General features: G+C 39.2%; 1 protein-coding gene across 1 annotated transcript in view; it reads left to right on the top strand.

Moving 5' to 3' along the window:
* Positions 1-12,466, top strand: part of ABCA13 (ATP binding cassette subfamily A member 13) — a 282,083-nt gene that overhangs the window by 228,312 nt on the left and 41,305 nt on the right. The window contains exon 56 of the mRNA XM_045007417.1: positions 12,040-12,190. Coding sequence (XP_044863352.1) covers positions 12,040-12,190 — 151 coding nt within the window. The remainder of the gene's footprint in view (positions 1-12,039; positions 12,191-12,466) is intronic.

Raw genomic sequence — 12,466 nt, 5'->3', positions numbered from 1 at the left:
GAGGTAGGAAATGTCAGCACATACTCTACAGGTACACAAATACACATCCCCGTAAATCAATACCAGACCAAAAGATTTTCACTGTTAGGCTCCTAAGAAGTACTCAGGAGGGCTAATTTCTAAATGCTTAGTGGAACCCCCCAAATTCATCAATTAATCAAGTGCAGAGGCGATCAGGAAGAACAAGGGTATTACACAGCAAGGGGACACTGTTCCTCCTCACATAGATTTGTTAATCTTGAATATACTTCTTATTGCCTTGATTTTGGTGCTTTTCATGTGCAATCTCTCCCCCCCCCCCAAGAAATTAAATGTAAAATGTTTAAATTAAAAAAAAAACGGGCAACCCAAAAATAAATGTTAAAAAAATGCAAAAATCCCTATAAGTCAAGTGTGGAAAGAATTTTAGATGGAGAGTGATTGCAAAGATCAGGACGTTATAGTTTAAAGAGGAGAATAAGCGGTGACATGCCAGTGGTTAAATGAAAAAGTCTGAAATCCTGTATGTATAATATGTGTGTTTATATTTTTATGTCTTCAAAACTGCAATATTAGAACAAGCTGGTGGTAATGAGGAAGATGTAGCTGTAAGTCGGAGATTCAGTTATACGGCACTTGTAGATTGTATTAGGGGAATGAGTGGATATAATACCAGAACAAGTGTTAAGAGGAAATTAGTAGTGATTTATGACTGTATGCACTTTCGCTCTCCCTCGCTGTTTCCTTCATGCTTTAGCACCTACTGCTAAGCCAAGCTGACCTGCATAGTGTTGTCAGTTGAAAAATGTACACTCTCCTCTCTTTGGGTCTGATCCTCATGCCTGGTGAGAGAGAGTGTGTGCATAGTAGCAGCCTACAAAGGTGGCTGGTGCCCTGAGGCACTCATAATTTCCCAAGAAGCCTCTTAGAGAAGCTTTGGGAGAATGCTCTGACAGGCGAGGATTGCTGGAGCACAGCAGCAGTCTGGGCACATATCCGCTTCTCCATCCATATTCCCTTCACTGGATGTGAATTTCCCCAGGCAGCCATTTCACTCTAGCTTTCCTCCACTGCTTCTACTAATTACTGATGAGGGATGTGATCGGCTGGAATTGTTGGTGAAATTGAAAGGCCAGTAAGATGGGGGGGGCATGGTCTGTGTATCACTTGAGCTAAGATTTAATGCAGGAAAGTGAGGAGATGGAAACAAATGCCTGTGGTGGGGTATTGCATTATTTTCACTTGGTTCTCTCCTTGATCTATCAGTCTTTTTTATGTAATTACCAAATTCACCCAGTTTAAAAAGAACATGAATAGAACTCCCTCCCCAGTCCAAACCACCAAACTAAACAAGAAATGCCACCACAGAAATCGGCTATTTTTAGTTATTTTGGTAGCTGTTTTCTATTTGGGGAGTGTCATAAACATTTCCCAGTTCCGGATATTTCTGAACTGCAACTTCAGCTAACACTTATTGAAAATGGAATGTCAGTGACCAAATCCTGGCTCTTTAGCTACCACATTTATGTGAGTATTTAGAAGCAAAAACAACACTGAAAGTTCACCGAGTCATGGAAAGGCTTCTGTTCCTCTAATTTGCTGTGCACTGAAAGATGCCCTCTAAGGACTCTACAAGCACTCAGTAGTTTTTGCTACATCAGGAGAGTTAGTTGTAACTTTCTGAAATCTTGTTTTCCTTGTAAGTTTAAAGGTCTTTATTGAGAATAAATGTGCCAAGTATAAAGAAATGGGGGAAAGTGTCTGCATTTTATTTGTGCATGAATAGTCCCTGGGCTGCTATATGGGCTATGCCAGTATGGGGACAAGAGGAGGCTGGAGTGAATGCAGGAAGCCTTCTCTTTTCCCTTTCCTCCCACCCCCACCCCCACCCACAAGGCAGTTCAAGGCCCAGGCATTCCTGCTGCAGAAGAGAGCAGAGTGGGGCTCTGGCCTTGCACTCCGCTCTCAAGGCCGGCAGAGTTATTTTTGTGGGTGGGAAACCCATGCAGCAGTGTTAATTCAGGCTGCCGGCCTTTTCAAGTTCTATGCCACTGGGAGCAGCCACTAATAGACAACATGGGCGCAGTGGCTTAAAGACACAATCTTGCCCACAGTGGGGATGGTTGAAATGAACACACATCCTGTGTCTCCAAATTTTCTTGGGAAGATCTACAAACCTCTGTTTCAGCACAACCATCTAGGGAAGGTTTAACTCATGAAGAACAGGTCAAAGGGCTACTTTTAATGGTTAATACCTATACAGTACACAATTGATAGGGTACGTCATGAAAAAAGAAGCTGAATCCTTCCTACACAGTCAGATGTTGCTTATCTCTCTCTGTCCTGGGCTGCTATATACACCTCTACCCCGATATAACACGAATGTGGATATAACGCGGTAAAGCAGTGCTCCGGGGGAAGGGGGGAGGCTGCGCACTCCGGCCGATCAAAGCAAGTTCGATATAACGCGGTTCCACCTATATCGTGGTAAGATTTTTTGGCTCCCAAGGACAGCGTTATATCGGGGTAGAGGTGTATATGTTAAGTTATTGGTATAGATATTTGATAATCTAATTCATATAACTCAAAGGAAAAGATAACTTGAAAAAAATCCCAAAGCAGCTCAAAAGGCATTTGAACAATTAAATATTTTCCTACATGCCTTTACATTGCAATATATTCATGCACATTGAAATAAGGAAAGTCAGAAATGACCAAATGCACCCCTGGAGTAATTCCATTGAAGTCATTGTAACACCAGGATTGAATTTAACTTGCCATCTTTTATACCAAAGGTCCATTGTTTAGGCACAGAAATTTAAGACAAGATTTTCAAAAGTACCTGGTGATTTTGGGTACCTCTGTTTTGGAGTAGCTGACTTGAGTCACCTTAATGGGGCTTTATTTTCAGAAAGTGCCTCATACCCACCCACCCTCTGAAAATAAAGCCCCTTTAAGGTATCTCACGTTGGGCACCCAAAAACAATAGGTACATTTGGAAATCTTGGTCTTAAAATTTGTTGTTGTTTTTTTTGAAAGGCAAGATTGTGTTTGAAAAAACTTAATGTGAAAGGAAGTATTTTTCATGTATTTAAAAAAAAACAAAAAAACATTGAAAATCATTTTTAAGTGTTGGAAACCCAAAACCAAAAGCACTGTGTAGCACATGGGAACCAGAGAGAAAACTGACCTCTAGAATTTCACTATTCAAGTTGGGCAAAATGTATTAAAAAGTGGAAAGTAAATATTTTAAAATGTCACTCAGAGTTAACAATACAAGGAGTTATTGCTACCACAGAGCAGTCATTTGTTTTTAAGTAAATAGGGCCAAATTAATCTCTCCTGATATTCCATGGTCTTCAATAGCATCTTCTCAGGGATGTATTTGTCCCGTAATATTTATTACTATACTATTTCTTTAATGCAGCCCAAAGTAGATGTGTATTTCAAGTGGTCCCTGTGCATTTACTGTGATAGGCCTTATTGAATTTCCTACTGAAACATATTTATTGTGTCCAAGGCACACAATTAGTCCACCAAAAATTGCATTTTTTATTTTAGTATTCCTCCTCAGACGTGAAGACTCTAGGCAAATAATAAGGTTTTACTACCATGTTCTAGCTGTAATTAACCACTCTAATAAAAATGCTCCAGAAAGAGAAATAATACAAAATTAGCAGTAATTACAAGCAAACATGACACAGTAATAGTAGTAATGTACTACTTAAAAACAGTTTTATCTTTTCATATTGTATGCACCTCATTAGCACTGGCACAGTTCATTGACACAGTCATCCAAATTATATAAATTATTATTGAATACAGGTAGAGCCTCCCAGTTAGAGTTATTTGAAAGCTAATACTAACCCAAGCCCAGGAACAATATCACAAGCAGTCACTCTGGAAGGTGTGGAAACGAAACACCAGGACAATGGAATACTATAATATTTCTGACCTCTGTCAATGGGAGTTAAAGGGGCAATACAGGACACAATCAGAATAAATATCATATTAAAAAACCCCAAATGTCCTTACCTATATTATAAATAATGACACTTTAAAAACGTTAGGAAAATCTAGCCACCTATCCTGTTTTTGAATGATATCTGTATGTCATAGCCATCAGTTTTCAATAATATGGTATTGGACTCTCATGCGGTAAGGAATAAGATCGTGTATAATGTACTCTTCAAAGCACACACTTACCTAGAATGTCTAAATGGAAAAAGAAAGGAGTGCTCACATTTAGATGTCGCTGTTAGAAACTAAATATCACTACCATGCCACACAAATAGGCACTATACATCTGTATCATTTGCTTAGTTATGTTGGGTAGCTGCCTTCTTCCTCCCACCTCAGTTATCCTTCTTTACTTTGCCCCAACTACCTTCAAGGGCTCTGTATGACACACAGCCCCTGCCACTGAAGAGGGCTAGAGAAAGATCCCTCAGGAGGATGTCAAAGCACTTTCAAGTATTAGCCACAGACCAGCATAAGAGAACTTGACAGTTTCTTTGGCTCTCACTTCACTGCTACTTAAGCTTAATTCTCAGCACACTCTTGTGTTGGAGTGCTTTGTGGAATAGTCATGAACTTAAGCCTGTGCTTAAGGCAAAGCCTGTGTTTAAGTGGTTTGCTGAATTGGGGTCCTGTTGACAAGGATTAGATCAGATGGGCACAAGATGTCCCATTGAAATCAGTGAATAAAGTAATTAACATTTGACACTCCTCCTAATATAACTGATTAAATTTCTCTCCCATGAATTCCAGTGTATAGAGAGATTCTCTGTTACAGCAATTCCCATTCATATTTGAACTAGAAGTCATTTTTTATCTAAAATCTTGGATTAGAAGTTCATAAGGCCAGAGGGTACCTCTCCAAAGAGGGGAAACTACTGTATTTCTTTTCAACCAGAACTGGGGCTGTTTTCATGGTTATGATATTCAGCTTGATAAATAATTAAAAATGTAATTTAAATAGCTTTACTTCAAAAGCAGAATAAATTTGCATCAATATAATGGCTGAGATGGCTGTTGTAACACTGTATATCACTATAATTACTTTAATTATAACTAAGCTATAGTTACATTAATTATATTTTTAACCTTGGTTTTTTTTTATAATGTTAATTGAGTATTAGTATGCACTGAATCAAATGTGCAGTTATAAGCACAATGGAGTTCCTAACTACTTTTGTGATTTGTAAATTTGTATTTCATTTTGACTAATTAATAGAATTTATCTCTCTGTTGAAACCAAGGCAAGTACTGGATTATATCACTGCCTTTACTTTATGCTTGTACTGCCTGAAAGAAGCTGCAAAAATCAAAGTGTAAATTAGTGTCAACAATAAAACAAGTCTTCCAGTACAGCAAGGGGTAGATTTTCAGAGGAGCTGAGCTTTTAGGCCAATGAGAGCTTTGAGTTACTGAGCACCTCTAAAAATCAGCCCTTAAATGTCCAAATTCTGTTTTTGTTAACTTCACAAAATATAAAGAGCCAAATCCTGGTTGCCTCGCTCACCACTAGTCTCCCTGAAGTCAGTAGGTCGATTTGTGTAAGATGAGCACGTTTTCACCCTATGGTGTTTTTCCACCATTCTCCTATGGTCTTTTTTTGATTCAGTGCCCCAGACTGTCCCAGCACACGTTTCTGGGCAGGTAGGAGTATGAAGGTTTTCTGGAACACACTAGGGACGCTGAGTTAAAAGACCATAGGGAGACTGGTTAAAAAAATAACTGTGGGCCCTAGTGACGTTAGTGAGGATGCCCTTTCTTTCATGGGCACCACAACACTTTGCAAAACCAAGAGCAACACTGTGTTTATATAAAGCCTTTCTCCCCACTCCCTGAACTTTCTGAAAGCACTTTACAATGCAAAAGAAGTATTATTATCCCCAGTTTAAAGGTGAGGTGACCAAGATACAGAGACTTTATACAGAAAATTGGATCAAGTGGCTGGAATAGGACCCAGGGCTCCCATTTCGCTGCTCTAGCTGCTAGACTGTGCTCCCTCTGATGTGGGAGCTAGGCAGTTCTTTACCTTTTGAAAAAGGTTAATAATAATATGTAATTGTGTAGCTATTTTGTCTCCTAATAATGCATACATATCTAGGTTACACTTTATACTCTCTTAACTATTCAAGAGAGCTGGTCGGCAATTTTTTGACTAAAAATTTTCCGTCAAAAATACGAATTAATTGAAATGGAGATTTTTTGTGGGAAAGGGTCAGTTTCAACAAATTTCCCTTTTAGAAACATTTTTTTGGGGGAAAAAAGTTTCAACATTGTCCAAAGCTCTCATTTCAACACTTTATGAAACCAAAAATGTGGTATGAATGTAGAAATCTCAAAGTTTTTTCCCAGGATGGGAAAACCATTCCCTACGCAGCTCTATTACTAACTATATTTAGATAACCAAAGAAAATAAGAATTCATTTATTTAGGGCTAGATTGCGCTTTTGCTCAATTCCCTATATAAAGCTGCATTGCTGCATGTGGAGCCTTGGGAGGGAAACGTGGCTTTGAGTCCAGCCTCGCTCTGTCTATAGCAATTGGATACATCAATAGGCACAGTGTTTCTCAGTATAATACCAAAACAATACAGTAGCCTATGCTTACATGCAACTTCCATCTAAATTGCTTTAAAAACATCAATGAGCTATAGTGGCTACCTTTTAAATTTGTCAATAGCTTTAGGCAGGGAGCTCAAATGTAGTTGAAAACATCTGTGTGGCCACACTAGATGGGCCACAATATGGCCTTTATCTAGCAGACCCAAAGATCCTGTCATATACGTATGCAATATGCAAATGGAGTATAGGAGGGATGGGGTATTATGAAAAACAGTGCAAATGAGCTGTGCAGTTCAGCATGCAGCATATTAAGCCTATGATTTTTGTGTCAGTCACTAAAATATATATTGTATTTATTTTTCTCTGCAACATGTAGAGGAAGTGTTTTTAGGGAGAGATTTGAGAAATAAAAGGTTACGGCATGGTAGACCACATCAAAAGGGGCATTCCAGGCATAAGGAAGAAGGCACATAAGCAGGGGAGAGTGAAAAGAGATAAGTGAAGCACTCTTCTGGCTATCCATGGGGAAAGAGTCTGGGCCAGGTCTTCAGCCAGGTCTACTGAATCCAATGGAATGACACAAATTTACATCAGCTGAGAATCTGGCCTTCTGTAGTTAGAAGTTAATTTCATTTACGGATATTTCTTACCAGGCTCTGAAGTCTCTAGTATCCTTTGTCTATCTCAGACAGCATGTACCCTGAACTGCCTCTTTGAACCACAACCCTTTGAGTGACTGTCACTGAACTGTGGCATTTGCTTTCTGATTCTTAACCCTTTTGTCTTTCCTTTGAAGTCTGAGGAACAATTGCAACATATTCTCTCTTTCCTTGGTGTAATCATTCAATGCTTGCACATCAGACAGGACTTTGAGGATCATCCCAGATAACTGCTGCATATTGGCTAACCGTTGTGCCAGTGCAAATCTCACTTTGTGTAAGCTGGTTTTTACAACCATAAAAGGGATTTTCTCTCAGCCTCTTCTGATCCGTTAATTGAATTGTTTCCCACATCTATGTCTTTTCTGAAATGTTGCCCAATGTCCATGCTTTGGCAGCTCAAAGAATGGTATAATTCCCTCCTGCCAGCAGATGGAAATGGGAAAAGACCACTGTTCCTGTGTTATATGTGATGTTTTAGGGAGTTTCCCCCACAACTTTTTCAATCATGATTAGTATAGTGTAACAGTTCTTCACAGAGGAGAGTTCTTATTTTTACTGTTAGCTTCCTAGAGCAGGCAGTTGTCCTCTTGCAATAAAGATTACATCTCCTAGATGGCAGAGAAGAAGAAACCACCAGCCTTTGTTAGTGGTATCTCCTGCTTTGGCTAAAATGCCTAGGAAACTGGGCTTTTTGCTTGCATTGAATATTGGATGCTCAGATTCCACAGAAACCAATGGTTTCCTCAGTACTCTCTCCAATTCCCTGCTAGCCAAAGAAATTCTGAGCCCAGCAGCCAATCAATTCATACATTCTTCTTTAGGTGTAGCAAGTACTGCAGGGCCTTGTTTAGCGAAGTTGCTGAATCTCTGTAGAATACCCTTGTTGTCTTTCCCTTTGGGATGAAGGCCCTTCTAATCCAAGGTTCAGTATACCGTGAGCACCCAGGCCACCTGGGTGTGGCAGCCTGGCTCCTGAATGAACATGTATGAAAGAGGAAGAGGTTTTTGAGAGTGGGTGACTTCTATGCTGCTGCATTCATATAAGAATTCTGCTTCTTTTCCATATCAAAGTCCAGACATCTTCACAGTTCGGTTAAAGGATAGAAAACTAAGTCTATTTAGATATGACATCATCTTGCTGAACAAAATGGAGAAATCAGTGGAGTGCCACCAGCATAAAACTAGAGTCAGACAATGGGGCATTAGACCCCTTTGTCAATAAACTTCTTTTACATCTGTGCTGTATTCTCTGTTAAGTCACTGAATCAATGTGTGATGTTTTTCATGCCTCAGTTTCCCTATCTGTAGAATGAGGATAAAAATGCCTTTTTTTGTAAAGCACTTTGCAATCTGTAAATGGAAAGGTGATAGAAGAGCTAAGTCTAATTATTTTATTATTACAACATTCAACCTTAAGTCTTACTAGTTCTGCCTTAGATAAAGTTACCTCAACATTTGGCATATTACCTAATTGTCCTTATACTTATTAGAGAGCGTGCCTAGATAATTAACTTTACTTCAGTATATCCAGTATTCTAAGGTATTAACTAAAGCTATTGACAAGTTAAAAGGTAACCACTAAAGGTCATTGATGTTTTTAAAGCAATTTAGATGCAAGCTGCTGTGTAAGCTTAGGCTGTTGTATTACTGCTTTTATTGTTTTGGTTATGCTGAGAAACACTGTGTCTATTGATATATCCAATGCTATAGACAGAGTGAGGCTGGACTCTGTCATCATAGAATCTTGCTTCATATATAAAATCAACTGCATTTTCTCTTCCAATTCTTTTTCTCATTAACATGGATGGCCTAATAACATCATGCATATTATATGTGTATGTGCTGAGGGAGGAGGAGGAGAATATAATTAATGCAACTAATAGCTTTAAAATATAAATTAAGGGTAATTATGGTTTGAATGCAAAACCCTTTACAGTACAGCAGATAATGAGAAGGATTTTTGGTGTAACACCATGTTAACAGGTGGAATGCTAATTTCTCATGTAGACATGAAAGTAAAATGGAAAGATGAGATTTCCTTGGAGGTCAATTTATTTTAAAGCGGTGGGGAGTGGGGGTTTCCTTCCTTGAGTCAGTAGAACATTTGAAAACTAAGCTGTCTTTTTGATTAACCTGTTTTTTCAGCATTCAACAAAAGCATAGGGCAAAGCTAAAGAGCACTCATCCCATAGTCATTTTGATTTGGAGATACCAGTCAGTGAGATTGCTTCTACTGCACTGGGGGAAGAACAGGCAGCATACTATACATAACAAACACCCACCACCTCAAATGGCTTTTTGTCCTCTGTAAGGCATATCTGACATTTTTCTATCTTGTAAAGAGCTAAAGGCAATAAAAAATAAAGGCCCCAATGTTGCTATTGGATCTGCTAGCAGGGACCTTTGTACCCATTAGGACTCCACATGAGTACAAGGTCTGCACTAGTTGATCTAATTGCAGGATCAGGGTAAAAGTGTGCAAGGCTACATGGCAAAATATTTCAAACTCCTTTGCAATGTGTCCTGCCTTTATGAAAGTTATACTTCACCATAGGGACCCCCTGTATTTCTACGTCTTTATGCTGAACTGGAAGCAAGACACTGATATTGTCGTGGACAATCGGTGGAGCCAGGGACTCTAAATGGGTTCTATTGCCCTAAGCAAAATAAAAAACTAGCTAAAATACATCCTTTTTGAGGCACAGTCACTCAAACTGAGACTTAATGAATGTTTTGGCTGTTTGTTATTTTGCTTCCATAGGTGATCTTTTCCATCCGGATGGTAGAACCATTCTGGACGGGAGGTTACTAGACTCACTAAACTAAATTCCTCCCTAATGAAAGTTTCCAGAAGTTAGCAAAATTATCCCAGCATTTAATTTGGTCTCCTACGTATGTGCCTTGCATATTGCCTCAAGTCAAGACTTTAGTGCTCCAAAAGGAGCAGCTGTGCCAAAAGGAAGGTATTACTCTGCTCTGTTTGCCTTAATTTGAGGTTGCTCTGTGTATCTCTTGCAACGTCTTTGGTGCCCAGGAAGGAATTGACTATAAATAGAATTTCTGCATGTCAGAGTTCATTATGGAAGGAATCCACTGCCTCTGCCAATTTATGCTAATATAGTCCACATTAGTAAATCCATGCCCTAAGGTGCAGATGGCTTTAAAAAACCATTTAATTTGATTTAGATATGCTTGAAATAGTGCTGGGAGAAATTCTGTAATGTTTATATATATTTTGAAAGAGCAACCCTTGAACTGTGGTGTCACATTTTAGAGTTTACCAGAGCTCCCCACATGCACTTCTTGGTTCAATGCAAACTCACATAGGTATTAAAATTCTGTATCTTTTATATTAAGAGCAAGAAGTCCATTCCAACGAGTCCCCAGCAAGGTGCATCATATGATGATAAATTAACTTTTGAGAGCATTTAAAATACTTTGATACTGTGGTTCAGCATGTAAAATACACAGTTTATACTAATGTCTCCCCAGACAAGAGAGCTTTGTAAAGGATTAGCAGATACATACTTAAGCTACATACGTACAATTTTGGAATGTGTAGCACATCTACATAGAACATTTGCTTTTCCATTTCCAAATGATTACCTGTGTATTCAACCTTATTAATCATATTCATAGCAACACAGAAGCACTATGGGAAAATAAAAAGAATATCCTATTGTAACCCAAAGCCTTTTTTTTATTATTACCATCTCCCCCTTCTTCTCCCCCCCCCCAACCCCGAGCTCATCAGACTTTACAAAAAAGCATCTTGATTTTTTGACAGGTCTATAGTTGCGCTGGTTGTCTGAATCATTTTCTGTAAATTTAAATCAGCACCACCAAATGTTGGATTAGGTATTGGAATAAATAAGGGTACATTTAGCATCATTATGGGTAATGAGACACCGTTGCAATCAAGCCTGCTTCTTAGCAATGAATGCAGTTTCTAGTAATGTTGTACAGCTACAAAGCTGAAGCCAAAGACTCTGAAATGAGGGTGATAATTTATAAGTGACAAGTGTGATTTTTATCTGGATATCATCATTTAAACTATTAGGCATTTAATATTTCTGTTTTTGTTTCTTCACACACACACACACCCCCATACCCATACCTCTCTCTGTAAATTACTGAGGGATCTGCTTATTATCAGTCAGTATAGGCACACTCTGCTGTGCTTGAGACAAGGCACATAACTAGCCTTACTCCTTATGAAACTGGCTGTTCTTGAAGTGTTCTACATCTTCAGATCTGGTCATTCTTCTGTATTAAAGAAGAGTTTCATGAGGATTGTTTAATGACGTGGAGGGGGAAAGGCACACCTCTCCCCTGCATACCACATCTCTCCCCTGCTTTTCCCAAGGCCTGCACAGGACGCTTGCTTCCTACCTCATGTGGAGAAGCAGTAGAGCATGGGTGTCTCCAAGTGACAGTACTAGACCAGCCAGGTACATACTTTATAGCATGGAGCCCAGAAATAGCTCTGTCTCCAACTGGAGCTGCTAGCTGGGGAGCTAAACCAGCTGCAGAATGGGGAAGCTCACTGGAACTGGAGGCTCCTCTTCTGACGGGACTGTGGGATTAGAGAGGGAAAAGAAATGGAAGGAGAAAGAGCACAGCGAGCTGCTGGGCTCATCTCAGGGAAAGTAATGAGAAGAGAGAGATGGGAGCTGGGCCTATTCTATTCCCATCCCTCTTCTTAGAATTCTAAGGTGAATATACTTGTACGGATCAAGGCTTGTAAAACGGTAACACCAGGGCTAAAGTACTAAGGAATATCACACTCAAGTGTTTAAATCTTTTGCTTTTCTTTTAAATAGGTCTGAAATGGATATATTGTCTGCTAGCTCTGAAGGGATTCTGATTGGCTACTGCCCACAGCAAGATGCCCTGGATGAACTTCTAACTGGTTGGGAGCATCTTTATTATTACTGCAGCCTGCATGGGGTTCCAAAACAATGTATCCATAAGGTAATTATCCACGAGTTAGCTTTGCAAAGAATAGATGGAGCAAGATTAGGCCATAGAGTTCACACCAGTTTCATTTTCTTGCACTGGAAAACATACCTTTTAAATCAGACATTTGTCTTCAACAGTTTTGGTCATAAGGAATCTTCTCTGCCCGCCCCAAAATATATTGATTTCTTAGAAGTTTTAAAAGTAGCATGATTTCCCTCTCATCGCAGTATACATCAAGAGTAACTTCCCTGAAGTTATTGGAATTGTGAGAGCAATGCCTGGCCCACA

This window comes from Mauremys mutica, chromosome 2, assembly GCF_020497125.1.
Source record: "Mauremys mutica isolate MM-2020 ecotype Southern chromosome 2, ASM2049712v1, whole genome shotgun sequence".
Taxonomy (NCBI): Eukaryota; Metazoa; Chordata; order Testudines; family Geoemydidae; genus Mauremys; species Mauremys mutica.
This window is presented reverse-complemented; position numbering and strand designations above follow the sequence as displayed.